The 24751-nt window shown below is 42.5% G+C and overlaps 1 protein-coding gene across 3 annotated transcripts; it reads left to right on the top strand.

Moving 5' to 3' along the window:
• The first annotated feature begins 699 nt into the window (after window positions 1–699).
• On the top strand, window positions 700–24304 carry LOC311049086 (ras-related protein Rap-1A-like). 3 transcript variants are annotated; one of them, XM_084062541.1, is made up of 8 exons: window positions 700–772; window positions 7423–7511; window positions 8207–8275; window positions 8630–8686; window positions 10604–10744; window positions 16880–17023; window positions 17486–17619; window positions 24148–24304. In XM_084062541.1, the coding sequence occupies exons 2-7, from the start codon at window positions 7455–7457 to the stop codon at window positions 17573–17575; spliced, it is 558 nt and encodes a 185-aa protein (XP_083918667.1). In that variant the 5' UTR covers window positions 700–772; window positions 7423–7454; the 3' UTR covers window positions 17576–17619; window positions 24148–24304. The 3 variants fall into 3 exon arrangements, with proteins under 3 accessions (XP_083918667.1, XP_083918668.1, XP_083918669.1); XM_084062542.1 differs by having other exon boundaries at window positions 702–772; window positions 7418–7511; XM_084062543.1 differs by lacking the exon at window positions 700–772 and adding an exon at window positions 4171–4307.
• The last annotated feature ends 447 nt before the right edge of the window (window positions 24305–24751 follow it).

Here is a 24751-nt window from a genome sequence, read left to right on the forward strand (position 1 = left end):
AATCAGATAGGACTTTTCTTTTTGGATGTATGGGCTGTCAAGGGTTGGTATTGCATCTAGATTCCAGATATTAAAAATAGAATCTAAAAGTTGCTTGCGGTTAGAGGACCCCTGATTGATTGCGAATGATCCTATAGACCAATTATTTGTTTACTAACATTGAGCCTGGACGCACAGGTGATTGTTTCACGCAATCAATTCCCAACCTGTTTCGGGGTGCACTGGTTTCAGCACACCCCAACCCCCTCTTGTGTGTGTTGGCTAGTGAGACGCGTCCTAACGAGACCTGATATAATGGGTTTCGTTGCGCGCATACTGGCTGCACGCAGCCAGTATGACGTCGTCTGTTAAGGGGTCTATTTGGAACTTTCTGAGACCATCGCAAATTAAAATAAAGTTAAAATAAAGCAAATTAAAAGAAAGTTTAATTTGCGAATAAAGTCGCAAATTAAAATAAAGCAAATGCAGTTTAAAAGTAATTTCATTGGTTGTGAATGGGTAGCGTTATACTGTTGGTTCTTCTATCAAGAGCCTGTCAGAGTCAGACAGTCAGTCAACTAGATTACAGACATTAGAGACAAATGCCTCCTATTTTTAATTAGCGTTGTGTGTGGGTGGGTAAACCCGTTTGTTTACGTTTGTATCGCGGATTGGTCCTTTAAGAGAAACGAGAACTAGTTCCAATGACGTCTACTGCGCACACACACACACTGAGGCCGGAGGGAAACTGACACTTGCGGAGCGGCGAGGAGAGACAGCGAGAAGAGAAACGGTAAGTAACCAAACGGATCAACTTCAACCAGATTTAAAAGGGGAAAAAAGCCCTGCCGTATAATAACGGATTCCACAGACCACAGTGTGTATCCACGCCACCCGGGGGTGACATTAATGGAAGCACGCCGGGCGGCGCGGTGTGTGTTTGATTGGGTGTTTTAATAAGGGAGGATAAGTAGCAGGAGACGGACTGAGACTGATCCACTCCCATTTTAGTGAAGGCCAGGCGGAAGGGTAGGTAACGTTAGCAACCAGCTAGTGCTTTTACGAGCAAATGGACTGTATTGTGTTTTTTCTACGGGACATTTCTTTGAACGCAGCAAAAGGCCAGTGGAGCCTCCTTTTTTGCCATGTGTTCCTGTTGGTGTTTAGATAGACAGAATTGCCTCAGCTAGCCCAGCTAGCTTAACAAGCCAGGGCTAGAAGACGTGACGGGCGGCCAGTGTTGCCATGTCCGCGTATTATAAGCCACGTTGGGCTTCTTATTTTGATCGTTGCTGTTTTGGGGGCTTAATTGTTTCTAAAGTGTAGTTGCTTATTTGGGCTTGTTTCCTAATGTTGTTTAAACCAGTGTTTCTCAAACTTTTTCATGGCAACTTAAGGACCCCTATATCAATATTATACATACAACATTTATATATATATATATATATATATATATATATATATATATATATATATATATATATATATATATATATATTAGTTGAAAATAGCAGATGTACAAGCTAAGCTTAGACCGGCTATTTTGAAATCTAGTCGCCTCTTTTGGGCTTGTTTTCATAGACCTGGTTGCTTATTTCTCTCGCAAGATCTGGCAACACTGCGGGCGGCCCAGTTAGCTAGTTAGCGGTATTTTGCTAACAAGCCAGTTAAACGGGGCTTTAGTCTTTTTGCCGGGGTGAACGTAAAAGCATATGCTTTAATTTGCAGACAGATGCTGATCTCAGATATACCCTGGATTATAGATTACGGTGTAATATGTGTGTGTGTGTGTGTGTGGCCTGGGAGGGGGGGGGCTCAGAAATGAATAGCATGTGTGGAATGTTATGGAAGCTGTGTTAAAATAGCAAACGTCCTCCTCGCTCCGGGGAATAGTCCTAGCCGCAAATAGCAGTGAATTGACATGACCTGGTATGATAAACCTATGCTACTGCACTGAAGACATGGCTTAGATTCATCTGAGATCATGTGCGACGTGCAGTGACTTTCTCTTATCACTGCGACTCACTGCCACACAGCAGCCTGTTGCAGTTGTAGGTCCCCAAAACCAGTGGTGTAAAGTAACTAAGTACATTTACTCGAGTACTATACTTACTTAAGTACAATGTTTAGGTACTTTTACTTTACTGGAGCATTTCCAATTGTCTATACTTTTACTTCTACTCCACTACAGCTCAGAGGCAAATATTATACTTTTGCTCCACTACAATTATTTCAAAACTTAATCTGCTATTTTCAGAAGATTTGTATACATTTGAAATGGGACATTCTGCATAATGAGTACTTTATACTTTAAGTACATTTTGATACCAATAGTTTTGTACTTTTACATTACAGTACATTTTTAATTGTGGTTTTAGTGTTTCAATCAGAATTGATGCTTTTACCTAAGTAAAACATGTGAGAACTTTTTCCACCACTGCCCAAAACTATGAAGCCGACGCTCTCACTCATGAGTTTTATTTGATGATGGATAGAAGATCAACATAACATTTTGCACAGATGTTCCTTCCTAAAAGGTGCCTTTCTCAGTGCTGCCTTTAACATCATAGGGTTATTTCCTAGAGGTGAGTGACTGGGTCTCCCCCACCCCTCTGCAGGATGAATGCAACGAAACATCTGTTTCATCCTGTTATGAGGAAGGATACGTCTAAGCCAGTGGTTGTCAACCAGTGGTCTGGGGACCACCAGGGCTCCTTGAGGGGGTCTCAGGTGGTCCTCAGCTAAATGATGGAGTGTTGAAAACCAAATGGACCCTTATAGATCTTTTAACTCTTGAGAGTGTAAAATGAAACCAAATGGACCTCATTCATTTTACGCTCTCAAAAGTTCAATTATTGCTAAACATCTGCATTACTTAATTAAATAATTGTTATTTTGTTCAACCTTTGCCTGTTACCTCCTATGGTACCACATCAATACAGCATGGAATTGTGGACAAAATCGTATCAAACGATAACAAAATATTCAAGTTTTGGGACTGAGTCAAAATCTCGTCAAATGTTTGTCCGTAGCTCAAATGAAAACCACTTGTCTAAGCCCAGGCTTGGTGATGAGAGGTAGGCTATAACCTATCTCCCCCCCCCCCCCCCCCGCTACCCCCTACCCCGAGCCTACTAGTACTCGCCCTGCTGTCTGGGGTCTTGAACAGGAACCGGGACTAAAAGTAGCTGCTCCTTTTCCATCCTTTCTGAATGAGGCATAACTGGCACTCTGGAAAGAGGATGTAGTTACAGGTCAAGGCCCCCATCCAATATGACTGACTGTCAGTTGTCAGTTTACTGATGATTCTAAAAGCCAAGTCAGCGAGAAAGTAGTTGGTCTCAGTCAAGTCAGCTAGATTTTTGGTCTACTAGTACTTTCAGTTTTGTTTCAAGGTTCCTGTTACAGATTAGGTCCTCTAAATTGAAGAGAAGTAGCTTGTTTATAATAAAGGTCCTGTAAAGTATGCAGTTTCTTGGTTACTGTTTGTCTCCTCCTTGTAGGGAATATAAGCTGAATCGTAATTGTTTTAGAGAGAAGGCGTAGGCGGTGTTTTTGAGGGTGCTCGTCATTCTGACCGTACTTAACATCAGTACTACACATAATATTGCACTTATTTTTTAAAGATATGTTTGACTGCACAACAGAACTTCTCTTATCTTTTTGTCCTTGGTAGCAAGTTTACTACAGTTTATTCCCCGTCAGACTCACTGCTGCCTTAACACGTAAACATGAGTGAGTAAGTGGGTTGGTTTCTTGCTAAGTTTTATGTAACTGAGTAATATAGGGAGACATCTGACATTTTGGTACCGATGAGTAATGACCAGCAATCTGAATAGACCTGAGAGCATCAGAGCTGTTTTGTCACCTACTTTTCTAACCCCAAACCTCAAATTGCCTCACCATGCAACATCCATAATGTCGTGTGAGTCACACAGCAAGCAAACAAGAACATGGCATGATAACGGTTATCGTCAGTCTGTATGTTGGGACGGATGTGTGGTTTTTCACCATTCGTCTGGGCATTAAAGATAGAAGGCACCTGTCAATCCAACATGTCCGCTGACTCAGTTTCTGTGACAGCTACAGCCTTACTATACCAGGAAGTAACGTGTGATAGTGGTAGAAATAAACCCTTAATTCCAGATATCGTCCGAATCGTCGTAAAATTGTTGACTCTGCAGTTTCACTGCCTTTACGCTGCGCCCTACTTTCATTTTAGTCAAACTTGAAACATTCTCTGGCCAGAAGTCTTGTGTGGCTTCACAGGCAGCACCTCCTCTCGCCTTTTCCAGCCTTACATGGAGACATACCTTCGTCCATAGAGGGTGAGTGATGCAGTGAAGTCACAGTGGTGCGTGTTTGCTGCTGCGGCGTGTGGCTTTCCCTCTCTCCTTTTTTGCTGGGGCTACCTCGAGAGTAGAGGAACGGTGGCGGTGTGTTTGTTTTGTTGGGAACATTGCGGCGTGTAGTTGCGGCCGTGGAAAGAGGGCAAGATTTTAGCGTTAAGGGAGATGTCCTTACATGGCCTTGTGTGTGTGGGTTTGTGTTACTGTGTATGTGTGTAGGCAGGCAGCGTCGGAGAGTTCAGCCTTGTTTTGCAACAATGAAAGTTGCTACAAATTGTTAATATGCAGAGGAGGTGTTGGAGAGAGAGAGAGAGTGTCCTATATTCTGTAATGCCCCTGCTAAAGGTTCTTTTATTGTTTACTGTAGAAATGGCTGTGCTTTAAGTGAATGTGCATGTCTTGGAAAAGGAGAACGAAAGGCGACAATTGAGGCCTAATTGTAAAATCAGGTTGGGTTTAATTATGGAACCCAGGTCATTAAGGACATTGGGGTCATGTAGGGTGGGAGACAAATTAACCCGTTTCCCATTCTCAACAACTTCAACGTAGAGGGAGACTAGGCTAGATTAGTCTGGTGTCTGTGATTGAATCACAATCTATGATGTATAGCAGTTCTTAAACCGTTGTTTTATGTTTTTTTTTGCCCAACATCAAAATGAGATGTTTTAGTGTGAGACCCTGGTTAGTGAAAACATAACACTCTGCCCTTATTAATGGTGAGCCACTAGAAGTACTCCCACGGTTACATTTTAGTTTTGCTCACCCACAATGACACTGAAGGGTGTGACAGAACAGATGGCATTTTGGCTGTGAACTGTTTGGAGGAGTGAACGTCCTCCATATTCACTTGTGATGCATTCTCATAATAGTCTTACAGCCGCTGTCTCAGAGGGGGGGTCTTGATGTCATCCGCCTTTGCACGGATTAGGCCACAGTGTGTTAATACAAGAAACATGATGCATGGATTGCTGACAAGTAAGGCCTAGCCTAAATCTCTATGTGACATTGTGTGTGTGAGTGGCACTGTGAGTGTGTCATTGCACATGTGACGCTGCGCATGCATGCACTCAAATCGCACTTGGAACGACTGTCTGCAAAGCACACGTGCATGCTTGGGCTGCTATTCCCCAAATGGCTCCTTCCAAGTTGTGCCAGGAGGAATTCTCTTCGTGTGTCAGGGTTTAGTGGATATGAATTATTCACTACTTGGGCTTCATATCCCACATGGTTGTCCCTCGTGACTTAGAGTTGGAGGTCCTCGGTCCTCAGTTTGCTTCTCCCTGGATCATTTAGAGGGATTGTGCTGTAAAAAAGAATAGTGTGGGAGGGGATAATCTATTTTTGAGGATGGCTGGTAATTAGCTTTTTGATAATCTGGGGGGAAAAAAGGGATGATTAGGCCAGGCTATACTCTTATCCTTGGGTCCTGCTTTTTAGCACATGCTTCTTACTTCTCAACCTTTGGGGGCAATGTGCCGAATTCTCCAACCACCGACTCAAAAGGGTAACATATTGATTTGTCTTGGTACCTATGGTCATAAAATATGGCATGTTACTATGGCTGGGGGAAAACACTGAAGGCAGTATACTGACCTGTAGTCGAATAACCCAGGTGCTACACGGTTATACTTTCCCTTTGGAAAGTTACATATATCCTAGCCAAATAGCTATAGCTTTAATCATTTACTTAAAATCATATATCAATGAATATGTAGTGGTCGGCATGGGTTTGGTACTTTAATGGGTCATAACTCAGTAGTATCACTTCTCTTTACTTTATCCACTCTGAAATAATAGCAGCAATTAAGTAGTGCAATAACTATTGAAATGCGGCGTAATGCATTCCAGTTTCCTTTTTTTCTTTCAATTTGACTGCTGTAAAATGCTGAAATAAGTAATAGAAGGTCAAAGCCAGTTATACTACTGAAGGAGAGAAAATAATGTATCAATTGTTGCTGGAAGAAACATGAGATCATTCATACTTCAAAGCACTCATTTGAGGAATGTTTTATTTCCATTTTGAATAACATAATGTCATAGTGAACCATTGCGTGCTCTTCCTCAGATAATTTATACTTAGTTGCACATCCGTGTCTCGCACCGAAAATAGCTGATATACAATTGAGCTTGTAGATCTGCTATTTTTGGTGCGAGACACGATGCGCAACAACAAAGCATAAATCAAGCTTCAAGTATGGACCAATAATCCAAACTCACCCTCTCTCAGCCATTGGAGCACCAGGCATCCTAGCTTCTCTGTAGAGGCCAACTAGTAATGACCCAGTTGGCTAACCTAACTTGGCGTTACGTCACAACGTGTGCCAACGATTCACAGCCTCCAATGTTGCTCAAAGGGATATTCCAGTCATTTCACAACTTCCCCCACCATCTCATTTTCCACTTCCCCTGACTGTTGCCAGTCACCTCCAGTGACTGACATAGTGCTGTTCGTTTTACAAATATGCTAGGCTAGGATGAGCGAATGCTCTGCAAGTCCTGACAGTGGGGTGCTTTGGGTGTGTTTTTGTGTTCGATGGCCAAATGATTGTGTCATTATAGAGGCCTGTCTGCCAAACCCATGTGTCTTCCTGCCTTCAGTTCCCCATCTCACTCTCTTTTTCACTCTCTCCACACACACACACACACACACACACACACACACACACACACACACACACACACACACACACACACACACACACACACACACACACACACACACACACACACACACACACACACACACACACGCCTACATACATACACACAGCACAGCTGGTTTGAGTTAGAGAGGGGTCACATACTCTTCACCTCCTCCACCCTGAAGCAGCTCCACTTATGGGTGTTGCCTCCATTGTTGTGCTGCTTCTTGTCCATACCTCCAGGAATGACTAGAATCCTTTCTTTCTGGAGTGGAGAAACTCTGGGACTGGACTGAGACAATCCCTGTTTTTCCTTTTCTTTTTATTGTTCCTTTTTGGTCACATTTCATTAATTTTCATCTCATTGTCCTATCTTTATTTCTCTGTCTATCTTTCTCTGCTTCTCTATCCCTCTATTTCTCTTTGCTCCCCTCCCTGTTTCTCCAGTGCAGAGTGTTGGGCTGTCTGGTGAAGCGATCCCGCCATGCGTGAATACAAACTAGTGGTGTTAGGCTCGGGAGGTGTGGGCAAGTCCGCTCTGGTGAGTAATGCATCTTCTCTTCACCTCACCGCCCCCATCCCTACCAGTTAAATGGAATAAACAGTACATCCACTTATTAATTTAAGGCAATGTGCATGCTAAAGAATCAATAGTTATGTCAATACTGGTATCATTGTACAATCCCCTCACATTTGCTTATATGAAACCGGTATCAAATGTATTTGAAACAGGTGTCTGTAAAACACCAAGGCCACTCTGCTCTGAGATGTGCTCAAACTGTACAACCCTTTTCTCACTGATACAGCATAGTACATACTGCTTTGCTCTTCATGGTTTTTAATGCAAACTAAAACAGTACTGCTCTCAAACTGGCAAGCAGTGACATGTTTAGATGGTAGGTGAATTCAGGCTATCCTAATGCCTAGAGAGACCATTACTTAGCCTTAACAGAAGCATTTGTTGCACAAGATTAATATTCCTTAACATTTAAGATGACTGATTGCTTGCACATGTCTGTATTTTCATGTCTGTATGTATTTATAGACTTAACCCTGGAAACTTTGATTGTCCTGTTGAGTTGCTTTGATAGCCAGATGGACATTACTTTGCTCCAGCAGTGCACTGCTAGCAGACACTGTTGCTCGGCCACTTTCGTGTCTCCGGATGTTTTGTTTCTCTACAGCAGGAGGTCACATTGATCTGACGTTGTCTGGGTCTTGTATCTTTTCTTACAGACAGTTCAGTTTGTACAGGGAATCTTTGTGGAAAAATACGACCCGACAATAGAAGACTCATACAGAAAGGTAAGTGTTCTGTGGGGCGGGAGAGAGAGAAGCGAGTGAAAGAGATTGTACTGGTCTGGAATGAGCTGATTGCTAGCAGCTGGTCTTCAGGTTCACGTCATGATGTTGTGTTACTGTTTCCTCCTCTCTCTCTCTCTAGCTCTTCTTTCACTCTCCCCCTCTCTCTGTCCCTTTTTGTTCCTCATCACATCCCATTTGGCTCATTATTACCAGCTCTGATATGCTTATTGGTCTTTTGGTTATTTGGGTTTGGCTTTTTGGAATAGCATTTTTGACGTGAGATAAGGCTTTATATTCTTTGAGTCTGTGTTTGACCTGTTCCTAATATGCCATCTTTGTCCTATCCCCTTACAGCAAGTGGAGGTAGATGGGCAGCAATGTATGCTTGAAATCCTCGATACAGCCGGCACAGTAAGTGAACAACCTCCGTACCTGTGACATGGCTCATCCAATACCCAGCCTCATCCAATACTAAGCACTATCACTCACAATGACACTTAAGTTTAGCTGACATAGACTGAACAGTGGAATTTCGGACATTCGTCCTGCTGGGCTATTTGTCTGCTGTCTCTATTATTCTCCAGTTAAAATCCTTAGTAATAATAAGACATCCTGGTTCTAGCTGTTGACCAGCTAGCTGAACATGACTTAGAGCAGGGGTGGGCCTTTTCGGGTTCTAGATCTACTTTGCTATTCTCAAGGCGAAAATAATTTGTTGGACTTTCAAAAATTCAAAGATTAAGAACAGTTTCTCATTTTAGAAAGTGACATGCACACACGATAGAAGGACGTGTGAAAACTGACTGTAGTGTTTGTGGTTGAGAAGAGATTTCAGTTCCTTAAACCTTCTTTTCTTAGTTCACTGGTGGCTGGAAAAGACATGTCAAATGACTTGTGGTTTGTCGGAAAGTGATGTTCCAAGTCTCCTTGCTTCACTATCACTACGTAGTTGTGACGAATACATTTTCCATTAGACATGTCTATCTGTGTGGAAATTGTATGTCTTTTGGTGTCTCTTCCCAAATTAATTCTCTATATTGCTATCTGATCTCATGACATCTTGTTAGCTGTTGTTGAAAACTAGTCGTAGCCTAGTATTCAAGAGGCAACACCTGGAACATTGATTTTCTGCCATGGATGTTCCTATGCTAAATAGTGCTGCGACTCTCCCCTGATATGATTAGCTGAGATTCACGTTCAAATCACTAAGCCTGAGTGTGAACATCAAGGCACATGATGTGAATTGATGATTTTTGTCTGGGTTTTCAAATTGCTCCAGGATCAACCAAACCAAAAAGCCCCTCAGGATCGACAGATCGATCTTAAAGACAGGGTTGCCTACCCTTGGCTTATAGCAAGCGATTTTCTTTCAGCTTAGAAACCGCAATGTGATTTATGTTGAGAAAAATTATGTAAACATGGCAAGGGTCAGTTGACCAGCCTTTAAATTGATGGTTTTTATTTTATCTGGGAAAGATTTTGATTCTGTCGAGGAAATCTAAAAACAGCAATTTAAACCTCCTTCTGTGGCTTCTAAGAAATGGAATTGGATCATGAGATTTTATCAGCTGTAATACTGTCCAGCTGTAGCATTGTACCACATTTATTCCGCAACACAAATGTACCGTGCTGTACCCAAGGCTGTTACAGCATATATATTATGCTTAGTGCTCTGTTTGTTTTGTATACCTCAGTGCTACAGTAGCTGAATGTTGGTATACTTAATGTGATGTTATATTTGGAACTGTTCTACTTGCCATGTAGCCACTCCAAATTGCAGCCCAAACAAAGTATGCTGATAACGTACCTTGTCCACAGTACACCCTGCTTAGATACAGAATTGCACTTGTAATGGAGATAAAAATCATTTAGACCATTAGTATTACCCATGGTGCGTTCAGCATTTTTCAACATTCATTGATATAACCATAATTATAACCAGGGTTAGTTCAAGCAAAAGTTAAACACTACAATTTGTCAAACACATTTTGTTGGGGAGTCGGGACCCGCTCAATTTCCCTCGGACCCACTTCTATGACTAACTGTGGGTCCCAGGGACTCAATACATTGAAAATTGTTCAATATCACTGCAATATAAATTTGTGTATTCCTGTAACTCACGCAGACACAAGTAACACAAAGGTCAGTTCATTGCATAGCCTCATTGTCAATATTCACACAGTGGCCATTTTGCCCACCCCGGCAGCGGGGTTTCCCACCCCTGAGTATGACATAAGAGCAAAGTGGTCGCTGTGTGAATATGATCAAGTTGTACCGTAACAGTACTGATGGCCTTGTCTTCTCCCCGTTTCTGAATTGTCATTTTAGGAGCAGTTCACGGCAATGAGGGACCTGTACATGAAGAATGGCCAAGGCTTTGCCTTGGTATATTCCATCACAGCACAGTCGACATTCAACGACCTCCAGGACCTGAGGGAACAGATCCTACGAGTAAAGGACACGGAGGATGTAAGTAACTCCTGAGTTTAGGTGTGACTTGTTACGCAAGGGTCCTGGTCTCCGTTACAGGTCTGCAAGTCCGTCGGGAGCCGACCGAGCCACTCGGCCATTTCTTTAATTAATAAGTTGTTCACGGCTCGGGCTCGTTACGCTAATAACTCCACCATCGCGCAGCAGTATTCAACAGTGATTGAACAGAGAAGAGATGAGGCCGTTGTCCATCTTATGTTAGTTACAGTACGTTATAGCCTCTGAACATCTCAGCATGACAAGTTGGGAGTGAGATGTGTTTGTTGGACAATGCGACGCACAGCCAGACACAAAATAAATAGTGAATGAGGCTCATAAGACTCATTAAAGTATCCTATTCTCATGTAGTTAAAGACTATTTATTTTTGGGGGATGTAATGTTTGAAAGATCATTCTTGCCAGTTCACACCAAAGAAAGCAAGGTAGACCATACAACTTTAATGACTTCCTTGCTGCTGGATCACGTAACGTGGCTTTATTCTTTCGGCATGATTATTCTTCTACGCATTCTTCTTACGCATTGTTGGTGGTGATATTTGTTATTTGCTGCTGGATCACATAACTTGATTCTCTACTGTATGCTATGGCATGCTACTCACAATATCTGTTTCCCTGTAATGGTAGCCTAATGGGGTGCGTGGTAGGATATTAATATGTGATCATTTTTGTCTGTAGTTATGTTAAATAAAACCATAACAAGTTTACATCTCTTAGTAACTAACGTATGGGACATGTGTGTTCACTCTGCTTGCATGTAGTGCGAGTGAGTGTGCGTCATATAGTTGGCGCTGCACGCACCAGAGAAAGCACACGTCAGACTCAGAGAGATTACATTTGGAATGATGTTGACCAGTACACCTGGCATCCCAGATTTTGCAGTAAGCGGGATGGTTGGGAGCCTCTGTTCTTTTTGTCTGGGTCCACGAGAAACGGTTGCAAATTCATCCCACAATTAATTCGCTGCTTTCACTATTTTACCAGACATTTAGTTTTAAGAATGTAATGTGGGACCTCCCAAATAATGCCTGGTTAAATGTCTGATAGAGGGGAGAGAACTCACCAGAAAGCAGGTGAAATTGAACCAGCATTTGGTTGGTGTCACCTCACCTCCATCTATAATGGATCACCATGTTCATTCATTGTCTTACTGTATGTCCAGATTGTCCACATTGACTCCATGACTCACTATCATGTCTCAGCCTCACTGCTTTGATGCATACCTGACTGTCTTTGGCAGTTTTTCAAGTTTCACTTTTTGCTTGCACTATTCACACGTGCATAGTTTCATGTGCCGCTTTTGCTCCAGCAGTTCACATTTGCGTTCACACCTTTGCCATGCCCTCATTGGACTGTCCTCGTCTAACTCATAATTATGAGCACCACAAGTGTGTTTGGATTAGTTGGTCTATTAATATCTTCAATATGCTTGCATGTCTCTTGGTGACTCCACACCAATTATCTACAAGAAATGTGGGTTCTGAATCATCTGATTCACACACTACAGGCTAGATTCAGCAGCTGTGCCTTTGTGGGAATTGTGATGTCCCTGATTTTCACATATGTCTTCATGTATCTCTTGATTGTAATTGTTATCTCTTCCTAGCCCTAATGTTACCACCAATAGCCTTTCTTACATTTCCGTAAGTTGGAAAGGAATTATTAAGCTAATGCTGAGTTCTGCCTCTTTTTTTCTTTTTCTTTTTACACACAGTTTGGTTTTCCCCTTCAAATGTTCCTTGAGTCTTGGGTCTCCAACCGCTTAAACGAAAAGAGGATATGTCATGTCAATAAATTCCCCACTTGGTTTCTGAGCAGTGCATCAGTTTCTCTGTGTCCCTGGTACGCTGGGAGGCTGTTGGGGAGAGAGAGAGAGTTCTATATCCCCTCCCCGGCAGGGCAGATAGCCTGTCAGCAGGATTCAGGATGCCCTTTTTTGGTGATCTCTGGAGGGAATGAATGTTACCATAACCCTCTCTCTATTTCTCTCACTCACTCTATCTGGCTCACTCACTTTCTCTGTCTCTCTCCCTCGCTCCTTCTCCCATCAGCAGTTTGTAAAACCCCTCACCCCTTCTCCTGCCTTCACCCCCCCAAATCGGCCTGCCCCCCTCTCTCTATACCAATATTCTCTTCAGCTCTTTGTTTTGATTGGCCTTTCATCGCCTTTGGCTCTTTGTTCCCCCCACCTCTCGCCCCTGTCCCCGGCCTGCCTTGTGGTCTGACTGTGGTTCTGGCACTCTATGCGGGTGATTGGACTGTCAGGGATGATGTGCAAAGGAAAGCCCCAACTCATCAAAAATGCACTGGAATCGTCGAGGATCTGCGGTACCTCATTACAGAGCCCCTGTGGTTATGGGACCGAGGTTCAGGCTTGGGGCTAAGGGATTGATTGCAGGATCAGTGTGGCCCCTCAATATGGTGGAAAGCAGTTACCATCCCATTTCTCTTGGAAACCGTGTTCCTCTCCTGATATGTTCCACCCTGTCTAAACAGTCACGCTTAAAAAAAAAAAAAAAAAAAAAAAACAGTCACGCTTATCTGGTCGCTATGGCTGCTCCGTCAGCGTGCGTTCTACTGGTGATTTAAGACGTCGGCTATGACAACCACGACATCTGTTTATCTTTCTTATGCCCCTTGAAAGAATGCACCACCAAAGGAAATGCTTAACACATTGTCCCGTCTCTCCCTCTCTTTGGCTTCTCCTTGCAAAGAGGAGATATTTCTTAGCTGGAGTTGAAGGCTTTGAGGCTGGGGCAGCGCGAGAGCAGTCAAGACTATTTGCCGCTGCAGCTGTTCTCATTCTGGGCAACTCGATGGGAATGCCATGCACCATTTACTGCAATGCTGGTGAAATGTGCAGACACACTCTGCCTCGCCAAGCTCAATTAAAAAGGCCTTTTAATGACATGCGTTTTGATCGCAGTGGGGCTGAATTCCTCCTCCTGAGAAGACTTGTTAAAGGAGTCTCATGAGGCAGAGAGAGTAAAGTAACTCACTAAAGAGTGTATTAAAAAAGCCGACATCCCTCATTGCCTCCCACTGCTCTTACATAACTGACGTCTTATGACTTTTCCAAGCTGGCTTCATCTCAACTTGCGTGAACAGGGTGTTAACTAATGGCTGACTCTGTGCCTGTGACTCACTTCTTCATTTGGAAGCGGTGTGGTGTCTATATCCATTTTACTCAGACCAAGCATCCTTCCCTGTTCTGGATTCCATTCTGTCTGCAGTCCAGCCTCTAGAATGCCGTTGTGGGCGGGATAGGACCTGTCCATGGCACGTTCCTCTCAACGGACCCTGTGTGGATACTGCTAGTTAACATAGCTCTGTATTGCTGACCTCCACAGGCCAACCCTTCATTCCAGCTTGGCTTGTTACAGTTTGTGTTAGAATGGCATACCACTGTTCCACTTGGGACCTCTGATGCACAGGGGGTGGGGTGGGGGGTGCTGTCATTCAACGGTTCCGTCTGAAGGCTTGTTTGGTTATCAAACATCAAGCGGTAACCTCCATGGGGCTAAACCAAACATACCCACTTCCTGTCGTCTGCCCCAGAGCTCAGAGTGAGAGAGTGTGGAAGAGAAAAAGAGGGTACTAGAATATTTGCGTATTTAGGATAACATCTTCTGGAAGTACTTGGACATAGCCCTGTCCAAGAACAACCTCTAAGACACTTGTTGACAGGGACATTTTGGATAAGTATGAACAGGTTGGTGCATGTCGGGATACTACCATATTGCTCACAAATATCCAGTTTTTCCAGCTCCACAAGTCACGTCTTTGGACAAGGCTGAATGAGCTAGGGAAGGGGTTCAGGGTGACCGTATCAATTAGTGAGCGTACTTTACTATTTGTTGTGACCCACCACAATATAGGCAAAGCATTATGCAAATAGACTAAACTCTAACATTAACAGTTGCTTTTGCATTGCATAAAGCAAACTTACCCTGCCTTAGTATGTTTCTTGCCTCAGTCAGTCAGTCCTCCTTCACCTTTCTTTTCTATTATGGAATGACCGAAATACTGAAAAAATATTAATAACCCTAATATTTGACGGTATTTATAACCAGTCCATCCTTAATGCTTGCACATTGTCACTGTACTTAAGCGCTTGGCTCTATATACTCTATTGTACAACGAATAGTGAGGTGTTGAGAGCTTGTAGATCTGCAATTTTTGCAAATGTTTTAAACAAATGTAAAAATGTGTGAGAAGATTTTGAACATTTGCCCAAAACGGGGATGCCAGGTTTAATGTGCTTAAGCACTATCATATCATTCCACAGAGGAGCTGGAGCATAGACTCTAGCACAGCAATGTTAGAAAACAGGCAGGAAGGAAAGCGATGTTATCCCGGGTCTGGGCGGGTCTGCCATAACTTCCTTCTGGCAGACATGCTCCCTAGATAGCCCGTCAGGAAACAGCAGGCAGGAGCAGACGCATCCCCAACACTCCCCGCTACCCCTGTTCTCTGCCCCGTGGGACAGCTAAGGGCTAAGCTTTATTTTTGTCCCAGAATAATACACCTCCTTACAATTATTATTATATTTCCCTCCTTGACCCTCTTCATTTAACGTGTTCGAATGAGGTCACAAAAAAAGGAAACAAGTTTGCATATTTGGCAGAGGTTTTTATTTTAGCAGTTGCATTGGTCACCGATCCAGGGAAATGAATTGAAGAGGATGTCCTTTTTAAACGGCAAACAAAAAAACAAAGATACCGCCTCTGCTGCAGCTTTGTATTGATTCTTTGTCCTTTTTTGGTTGCTGTGCCAGGTAGCTTAAATGCCTCTTTTTTTTAAACACCAGCTTCCCTGGCGGATGAATAGATCTTGGTCGATGCTCTCTGTGAATCATCCATCCCGCCTTCAGATTGAATTGAATAGACTGCTTAGCTGCAGATAAGTGCAAATGAATTGGACTGTGCGTTGCTAATGAGAGCGTCTGCTCATCTCCCATAATCACCATCCTCTCCTTCTCTGCCTCTCTTTTACCCTCTCCCCTTTCACCCTCATATCCTCTCTCCTTTTCTCCCTCTACTCATCCTCTATTCACTTCCTCCTCACTCTTCCTCTTGTACTGTACATGATACTGAAAGCACAGAATATCCTCTTGTGGATCAGTACAAAACTTATATCCCCATGTGGATCAGTATAAGACTTCTATGTTTATTTGTATTTAGCATATTTAAAAAAGATCAAGATGATTTACACGCACAAGTTGGATCGAATAAATCTCGCAATGGAAGCCCAAGAACAGTCAGGGGGCTTGACACCTAAATTAAAGGTGGTGTAAGTGATATTTGTTTGTCAAAACAAATGTTAAATAGCTCTCTATTCCCATGGAAATCGCTATAGTTATTGTTCAGTAAGGGGGGTCTCCCAATCTCTCCAGCTCTTTAGTAAATATGTCCTGATTGGATGAAATTGGTGAAACCTGAGAAATTATTTTCAGTTTTCTAAAGAACTGGAGAGACTGAGACCCTTGTTACTGGGCAGACAAAAGAAGTATCACTTAAATATAGTTCTTAGATGTTTTCTTTGCCTCTCTCTTTATGCCTAACTGTCTCCTCTGTTCTATTCCTTCCATTACCCTCTCTCTAACATATTTCACATACTGTAAATAGCACTCAGATGAATTAGCCATCAGTCATGCATATCATTGGTCCTGGTCTCTTCATCTCTTTTCTTTTCATTTCAAATAAAAGCTAATCTGATTTAATATATGAGGTCCAAAAGAATACTCACGTTGTGCCAGTCATACTTAACACTCAATGTATTCATTTCACCTACATATGAAACAAATAACATTGATCATACTTATTATTGTGTTAAAATTGGAGAATTATCGTACATGTGATATTCGCACTTGTTCCCAGATACCACCAATCGTGTTTGTATCTGTATAATTGAACATTCTGTTTTAGCTATAGAAAGGAATGCCCGTAATTCTTCCTTTCCATTGTTTTTCACCTGCACATATAATTGTGTGTGTGTGTGTGTGTGTGTGTGTGTGTGTGTGTGTGTGTGTGTGTGTGTGTATACACTGTACATATATAGATAGATAAATGTGTGTGGAGAAAAGGAGTAACTCTATCACCTCATTCCTTCCTGCAGGTGCCAATGATCCTGGTGGGGAACAAGTGTGACCTGGAGGATGAACGTGTGGTGGGGAAGGAGCAGGGTCAGAACCTGGCCAGACAGTGGAACCACTGTGCCTTTTTAGAGTCCTCCGCTAAGTCAAAGATCAACGTCCTCGAAGTGAGTACAACACGCACCCAAATCTACCGTTATACGGTACCGTGTACCGTACAACGGCTCTACCCACATTGCAAACGGTGACATATATGGTTGAGTTTGGCTTGATTCATACTTGGTCGTACAATGGTGTGGTGCAGCGAAAATGCCTGACATAAAAGCTCAGAACGTGTCGCATTGCGACAAGCTTGTAGATCTGTTATTTTTGTCCTACGACCATCAGACGGTGGAGTATAGATAAAGCAATAGGGAGATGTGTGTTTGTGGCCGGGTTGTATTAAACTACCCTTTGATGATAACATCCTCTCTCAAAACCTCATCTTAAAGGGTTTCCACATTAACGGACATAAAATCGGTTTGCGATGTTGTACCTGCCCCAGCCAACCACACTCAGTATTCTACCCGTGTCAACCCCCTCATTATTTCTGCTCTCCTGTCCTTTGTGTTCTGATTCCTTTCTTGTAGATCTTCTATGACCTGGTCAGACAGATAAATAGGAAAACGCCAGTGGAAAAGAAGAAGGCAAAAAAGAAATCCAACTGTGTCCTGCTTTAAAAGACACCCACCCCATCCCTGCCCCTGCAGCAGCTCTGAGCCAGGTGTGTGTGGTGTTATCATGATTTCAATAATACATCGTTATCCACAATGTTTACTCTGTTTTTCATTACAGAAGTTGTTAAAAAAAAGTTCTCAACAGTACACACAGTAGACTCGCTCTGTGGTTGTATCAAGGTCATTGTACACCAGGCAGTGTGGCAACTTTACCAGCATTGTATAATGGCTTGTGTTTTCACATTGTGATAGCTGATTTTACAGTGCATGACACTGGCCTCATAGACCATTAACTTCAATCATTACAAGGAACCCCGCCTCAAAAGAGGACGGTATTTTAATTCATCATTGACTTTGTTCGTGTGTACTCACCTCATAAACATTGGGACTGGACAAGAGTAACTGTCTAAGAAAAACGGGACCCACGCTATATAATCTGATTGGATAATTCCTCATATGTGTGTATACAACTCCTCCAGCATAACCATCTGACTACTGTTCCTCTGGGCTGTGTGTACATGGTAACTGCAGTGATCTGGACGTAAACATGGCCATTGTCTTAAGTAGGAACAATTCCTCATGATGCAGAATGAGTCAGGCTTCTCTTGTACACAGGAAATATGTAGGACACATCCCATAAGTTTCCATGAACCACTGCCGTTTGCACCTCCTCATGATGATGACCATCACAAACCCAGCCAGTGTTTGTGAATGGGCCCATATTCCTGAGTCAGTGCAGAGTGCTGTCATTAGCAACCTTCACATTACAGTGCTGTGGCAACTTTAGCAGATGTATGAATGAGTCTGTGAATGATTGCAACAAAAATGTGCTTTGGTGTGAATGTACAATGTGAACATTTCCGACCGTCCATTTCGCAATCCTGCCTAAGTTACGTTTTTTGCGCCACTGTTTTTTGAACTGTGAGAAGCCATGGCGTGGACTACTCGAATAGTCTCTCATCAAATAGGCTTGGATAATATTTTCATATCATAATTCATGGCCATTAAAAATCTCTGATACAAGATCAATCACCAGGGCCCAAGAGTTCAAACCCTTTAAAACCCCTTAATCTGATACACTTGGATATCTTGATCCTCTGATCTGATCCTATCTTGGATTGGGATTAAAGCTATTATTTGATGAATCAAACTGATATTTATTATTGACGTAATGTTTGAGATAATTCTATGATCACAGATCGGATATCAAATTGATTTGAGCACTTGGGGCCCAGGGGCGGTAGGAGTTGAGTGGTGGGGGGTGTCATATATGATACGATTTACCCTGCATAAGCGTTAATGGAATTATTGTAATGAGGGTTATGGAAAGGATTGCTTGAGTTTGACATAAGAGGGAGATTTTATCTCCTGATTTTTAGTTTACCTTTTATTGAGTGTTTAATAAGATATCATTATCATAGTGAAAGCCTCTGTCATCATAGGGAGAGTTGTGTCACAGCATGGAGCTCAGTGAAACCATTGCCAGCATGGACGACTGGCTTTAATGTCAAAGAAAACATAAGCTCTTGTATTTACCCAGATGCTAAAGGTGACACATTAAAACAATCGATTTAATAACGATGGTTCCTTTTTGAAAGTGTGTGTCTGTGCTTGGTTTGACAATATCATGACATCACGTTCAGTTCAACATTATCTTAGCTTTAATACCACAATAAAAAGGATATCCATAATGTTAACTACTTGGATGGAGTACAGAGCAACGTTTTGGTGACCAGCATACAGAGTACAGAGATGTGCTGTCGGATCCAAAGGGGATGGCAAAGTGGTTTGCAAATATCTGATTAACGGAGCTCCGACCACGGGTAGACATGCTGCTCCGTATCTAAAGGCACAGTTAGTTGTGTGTGTATTCTATAGATGTGTATAGCATCTTAGTTTGGATATTAAGTTGAACGTTTTTTATTTTAAGTTAAAATCGCCTTAATATCAGCGTAGGAAAAACCTATCTGTGATCTTCCCTTCAGTCGGTGATATACAGTACGCTCCGGTCACGAATCGGAACAAGCCTACCATTAAACTGTCAAAATGGCTTAAATAGACTAACTTGCCTGCTTGCTAGAGGTCAACTTCACCACTGCTAAGATTTTATGGGATTAATATCGTTGATTCCCACTATTTTTAGGTGTTTATTGTCTGACAGTCAGCAGCAGCTTGCAAAGCCCTTGTGGCCAAGCAGGATTTCTGGGCTTGGCTTTAGGCTACGACCCAGAATAGTTGCTGTCCATGACTGACTGACTCACTATCCGTTGTAGAAACATGCACAGATGACAATCACTCCCTCATGCTGTGTGCAAACAGCCGGTCATGTGCAGGTACCTAATTTCTGTGTTGTGGTCTCATTCTGACACAAGTCAACACAGAAACATAATATGCATTTCCCTTAACCCAATGTCAGAATGGTTCTCAAATGCATTCAGGTTTCAATATAACTGCCAAGCAGCGTTGCTAAGGAAATGTTGGATACTTTGTTTCTTATAACAATTGCGTTGACCCAAGCCCCAGTCGGTACATGCAGCCCCAACCACCAGTTTGCAAACAGTTTCCAAAAACGATGGAGTCTCTACCAGCAAAGCTTTATCCTTTTTATGCTTATTGTGTAATTATTCGCTGACTTTGGATGTAGCTTTGAATTTTATGAAGGAAGGTTGCAACTACTCTGCCTTGATAAGACATGAGCATTCTAAATGGCTTGTTGATTGTCTGGATCCCATTGTCCAGAGGGAATTTAGTGTTGTAATTGACTAGTTGATATAGATGCTGCATAATAAGGTCATTTTGATTTTGCACCATGACTGATTCATGTCTTAGGTGAGGCATATTTAGGAATGTGTGGGAAGTCTCTAGAAGTATGAGAAATTACTTGAAATATAGTAAAGTTAATAGTAAAGTTATTAGTAAGAATCTAGTAAGAATCTATTCTTACTAGAATTTAAGTCAGAGAGCGCTGGAAAGTGCTGTTCACACTATAAAGCAGCTGGATGCACCTTTAGCACCTTGATGTGGAAAGTTTTCCTTGGGACGGTGACACTGGGCTTAATTGGTTAACAAAATCTTAATGAGATCTTGGAGTGTGTAACCTCAGTTGGAGATCTGCAGCATGAGGCCTCCATGTTTACAAACATTGAAACTAGTGAACCTGAACAAGTGACTGTGTCACCGAGTCTACACCTAGGTTATTATTGAACATTTCACTCGTTTTTTGTTTTTATTACAATGTCAGTTTAGGTTTGATTCGTTTCTAACCTGGGTTTGCTAATTTAGCTTAGGCTATATTTAGCGGCGGCGGAACCCTCGTTTGTGTTCATGTATGTGTGAGTGGAAATGATCGGATCTCAACCCAGACTGAGCGGTAAACAGAAACTTGTTTGACTTAATTGGAGTTTGTCAGCACGTCACATCACCAAAAGGGTGAGCCCAGTTGGTTTCAGCACAATCACAGCCCCAGTCACTTCCATTATTCCCTTTCAAATTAAATATTTCATGTTAACACATGCAGCCTACTGTCAATGCGCATACAAAGCTTGGCAGTGGCACTCAGCAGTCCAGAGGTTTGCGAGATTAGCGCCAGACATACACACAGACCCCCTCATAGATGGCCAGCCTCCTGCAGAGCCACACAATGGAGATGTCATCTGGTACTCCCATACTTCTGCTGTCCTCTCTATATATTGTGGACACATACGGAATGTCTCTACTATGCCTACAACATCATTCAAAAGCAAGGCAATCCCAATAGCCTTCATTGTTCTCCATTCAGTGACTTCATGGTGGTTTCATTCCAGAAATGCATTTGTTTTAGTTTACTGGCTGTCACATGACCAATAACTTACCTAACTGTGTGCAGTCCCACCCCAAACATGCAGCTCAAGCAGACTGGACGCTCCTGGGGTTTATAAACGTTGGTTTATGGCATGCAAGCAAAAACCTCCACATGGACGTGACCTTACCTGATTTGTACTTGGTTGCGCATTTGGATTCATCATTTGGTACACCGAATTTGCCAGCTCGGGTTACGATTAACAGATTCTAAGGTGTAAGCGTTCCTGTTGCTTCTGCATTCATCAGTTTGAACAGACTTTTGGTCCAGTCAGTGATAACACACTGGATTAGTAAAACAGACAGGGCCACAATGAGGGCCCCAATGTTGCCAAACCACAACAGTGTCCCTGAACCACCCACTGAGCCCCTAGGCACACATCCATCTGCCCTGGTCAGTTGGAGGAGGTGTGTGTGTTTGTGTGCCCTCAGTCGGCATGCCCTGGGGCAGTGTCTGTCCCCCTACCCCCCCCCCCCCCCCCACCCCGGCCAGTGAACTGACACTAATGGGATTACAGACCCACTGTTTCACTGCCCACCATACACCAGCATTTAAACTGCGAGAGGCAGGAAGCAATGTTGGGAAAGGGAGGGGGGGGGGGGGCATGGACGGAACAAAGAGGAACTTGGATCTGTTGTTTAACACGGTCATTTTCCTGAACACTCTGTAACTCCATGAACAGTGTCCCACTTCATTTGCCCCAGGAATGTGTATTCACATTCCCCAGTCACACTTTGTATTTTTATGTGTCTTCTATTCAGTGTGCTTCTGTATGGTGCGCTTATAAGATGCCATTTAGATGTGTGATGTATTATACAGCTGTTCTCTCACACAGCCTCCAAGTGTTTATTCTCTTAAAGTGGCGGAGGATACACGATTTTGCTACCTTTTTCTGTTTTTAACTTTTTATATCGACAACTTTACTCCTCTAGACCACCCAATGTTCTTAAAATGTATGGGGTATGTCTTGCCTATGTTTTCAAGTTTCTTTGCAATAATGCAAAGGCAAATGGGTGAATAGGAATAGACTGGACTTTTTATCTTAAACAATTAAAACATTTTTACACATCTGCAACAACGTAAAAAAAAGATATATGGTTGAAACATAGGACACCAACAAACCAGACATAAACACAACACACATACATATACATATATAGAAACTCGCATCATTAGGCCATAATAACCCTATCCCACCAAGCTCAAAAGCTTATCTCCACAAGCCACAATGAATTTGACCTTTGAGGAAATGCCACAACAGACTGCACTTTATGACATATCAAAATGTACCTCCCATTACATAATATTAATATTGAATGAATCGTGTTGCTCAAATGTATGTGCCACGCCCCATTTGAACAGGCCCCCTCAGCAGCTATCATTATCTATGTTAAAAATATGAATGCATATTAACCTTTTGAAAATGATAACTAACCAAAAAAAACGGATACAGTTCATAACGCCTAGTTCATACCATCAGTTATAGTGGTTTTCTGCTAAGCGTTGTATGCTAAATGGGTGTGTCCAAAACATCTGAAACATTCCTGTCACTTTCGTATATACGCCTTGCTCATGCCTAGTCACAGCGAATTTGCTCCTTGCCACAGACAATGCATGCACAGAAAGCAGAATTACAGTGTAACTGGAATGTAGATAGACTTTTCACATGGCCAAACTTTTTTTCCTCTTTTTTTGCCATTTGTATTTAATCATCAAATCAGTAATACGGAAGCAGGGGGAACTTTCATTTAATTCATGAGTTCAATGTCAACCCATTGATATTTTTTACTTTCTCTAGATTATAATGTACCGTGTAATTATCAGTCCAGGGACTGAACAGGTAGTTTCATAATGGAGCACAGTGCTGGCAGTGTAATTCAACCTGCATCTGGAGGCTGTAGAGCCCGTCATATGATTTTACAGAATCGAAACGGCCTCGTCAGGCCCGTAATAAATCACGATTTTATGATAAAATTGCATTTGGCTCGCTCCTTCAAGTCATTTTATCAGATGTACTATGAATATGATTGATTTAAGCCATTTCCAGTGCTCTGCTCTACCTACTAAATGGCTTGAATGTAAAACAACATGAATGCTTAGAAAGGGGCCATATCGTATTGCCAGGAAAGTACTGTACAGCCATTTTAGCTATAAATCCATTTCAATTGTCATTGTGTTAGGAGGAGGCTATGGTTTGCATAGAGCAGATGAGCATCTCAGTTGATTTTGGCCTAACTCTTTGACTTGTCTGGGGAGAAGGGAGTATCTGTTCCTGGACTGGGTCTCTCCCTCCCCCCCGGTTACCTCATTCACAGCTGGCCATTATTCCTACTCTCAGATGGGGACCTAGATGTACAGTAGGAGGAGACAGTGTCGTCATTGCTTGTCGGAACTGGAGAAGCGACGTGCATTGAGTTCAGCTGCGTGCCTGTGCAGTCATTCAGGGAGAGGTTGAAAACTTGGGCGGGCCGACAGTTAATGTTTCTAAATGGCCACAAGAGGGCGGCCATAGATAACATATATATGTTAATTTAGTGAGGATTCAGTGACTTGTATGGAAAATCCCCGGTACTCAAGGGAGGTTAATTGTGTTTGTCCTTCTATCCTTGTAATGTTAACTGTGTTGTCTCAGGCACTAGTTAGACTTGGTAGGATGGAAAACCAGCCGTACCAGGAGTCCCGAGGACCCGGAGTTTAAACTTCCTATGAATCTCCTGTCTCGTATTTTTCCCTTCAGAATGCTGTAATGAAGAACTGTTGCCCTGATTGGAACGTGCCAGCATTCCGACAGCCCCTCCCCTCCCCCTGCCCGCTGCCATCAGTCATAAAACGGTGATTCAGCTGACCGATGTGCTCCTGTTGAAGATGAGGATGATCTACTTGAGAGAGAGAGAGAAAGAAAGAGCGAATGAAAGAGAGAGCGAGAGAAGACTCTGGTCTCACCTCTGAGGGCAGTCCTCAGTGTCTCTGTATCAGTGCGAGTCTGAATGGACAATCCCCATTTTCACACCAACAAATACCACCACAACGAACTCTGACCATGATGATGATGATAAAAGCTTGACATAAAGCCTCTGATAGTAGAAATAAAAAACAAAAATGTGTCCATTATCTGCCAACCTGTCCAGAGAGCAGCCCCTTACTTGTGTTTTTGTTTTCCTCCAAGAGTTTGACAGGAACGAATTAATGTTAAGGTGGAAACAAATGGGTTGTAACTTCAATTCAGTATTTTTCATCTTTGCAATATTATTAGTGTATTTGAAAGACATGGAAGTATGAGCCCCTTTTCTTTTTTAGTTGTATGATTATAAATATTTGAAATGAGCATGAAAAAAAAACAC

The sequence above is a fragment of the Gymnoscopelus microlampas genome, assembly GCF_963454915.1.
Source record: "Gymnoscopelus microlampas genome assembly, chromosome: 7".
Classification (NCBI taxonomy): Eukaryota; Metazoa; Chordata; class Actinopteri; order Myctophiformes; family Myctophidae; genus Gymnoscopelus; species Gymnoscopelus microlampas.

Bases quoted from the DNA above. Each gene is read 5' to 3' on its own strand.
- LOC311049086 (XM_084062541.1), top strand. From the start codon at position 7,455: ATGCGTGAATACAAACTAGTGGTGTTAGGCTCGGGAGGTGTGGGCAAG. The intron at 8,687-10,603 runs GTAAGTGAACAA...TTGTCATTTTAG, and splicing joins TCCTCGATACAGCCGGCACA to GAGCAGTTCACGGCAATGAG. The intron at 17,024-17,485 runs GTGAGTACAACA...CCTTTCTTGTAG, and splicing joins CAAAGATCAACGTCCTCGAA to ATCTTCTATGACCTGGTCAG.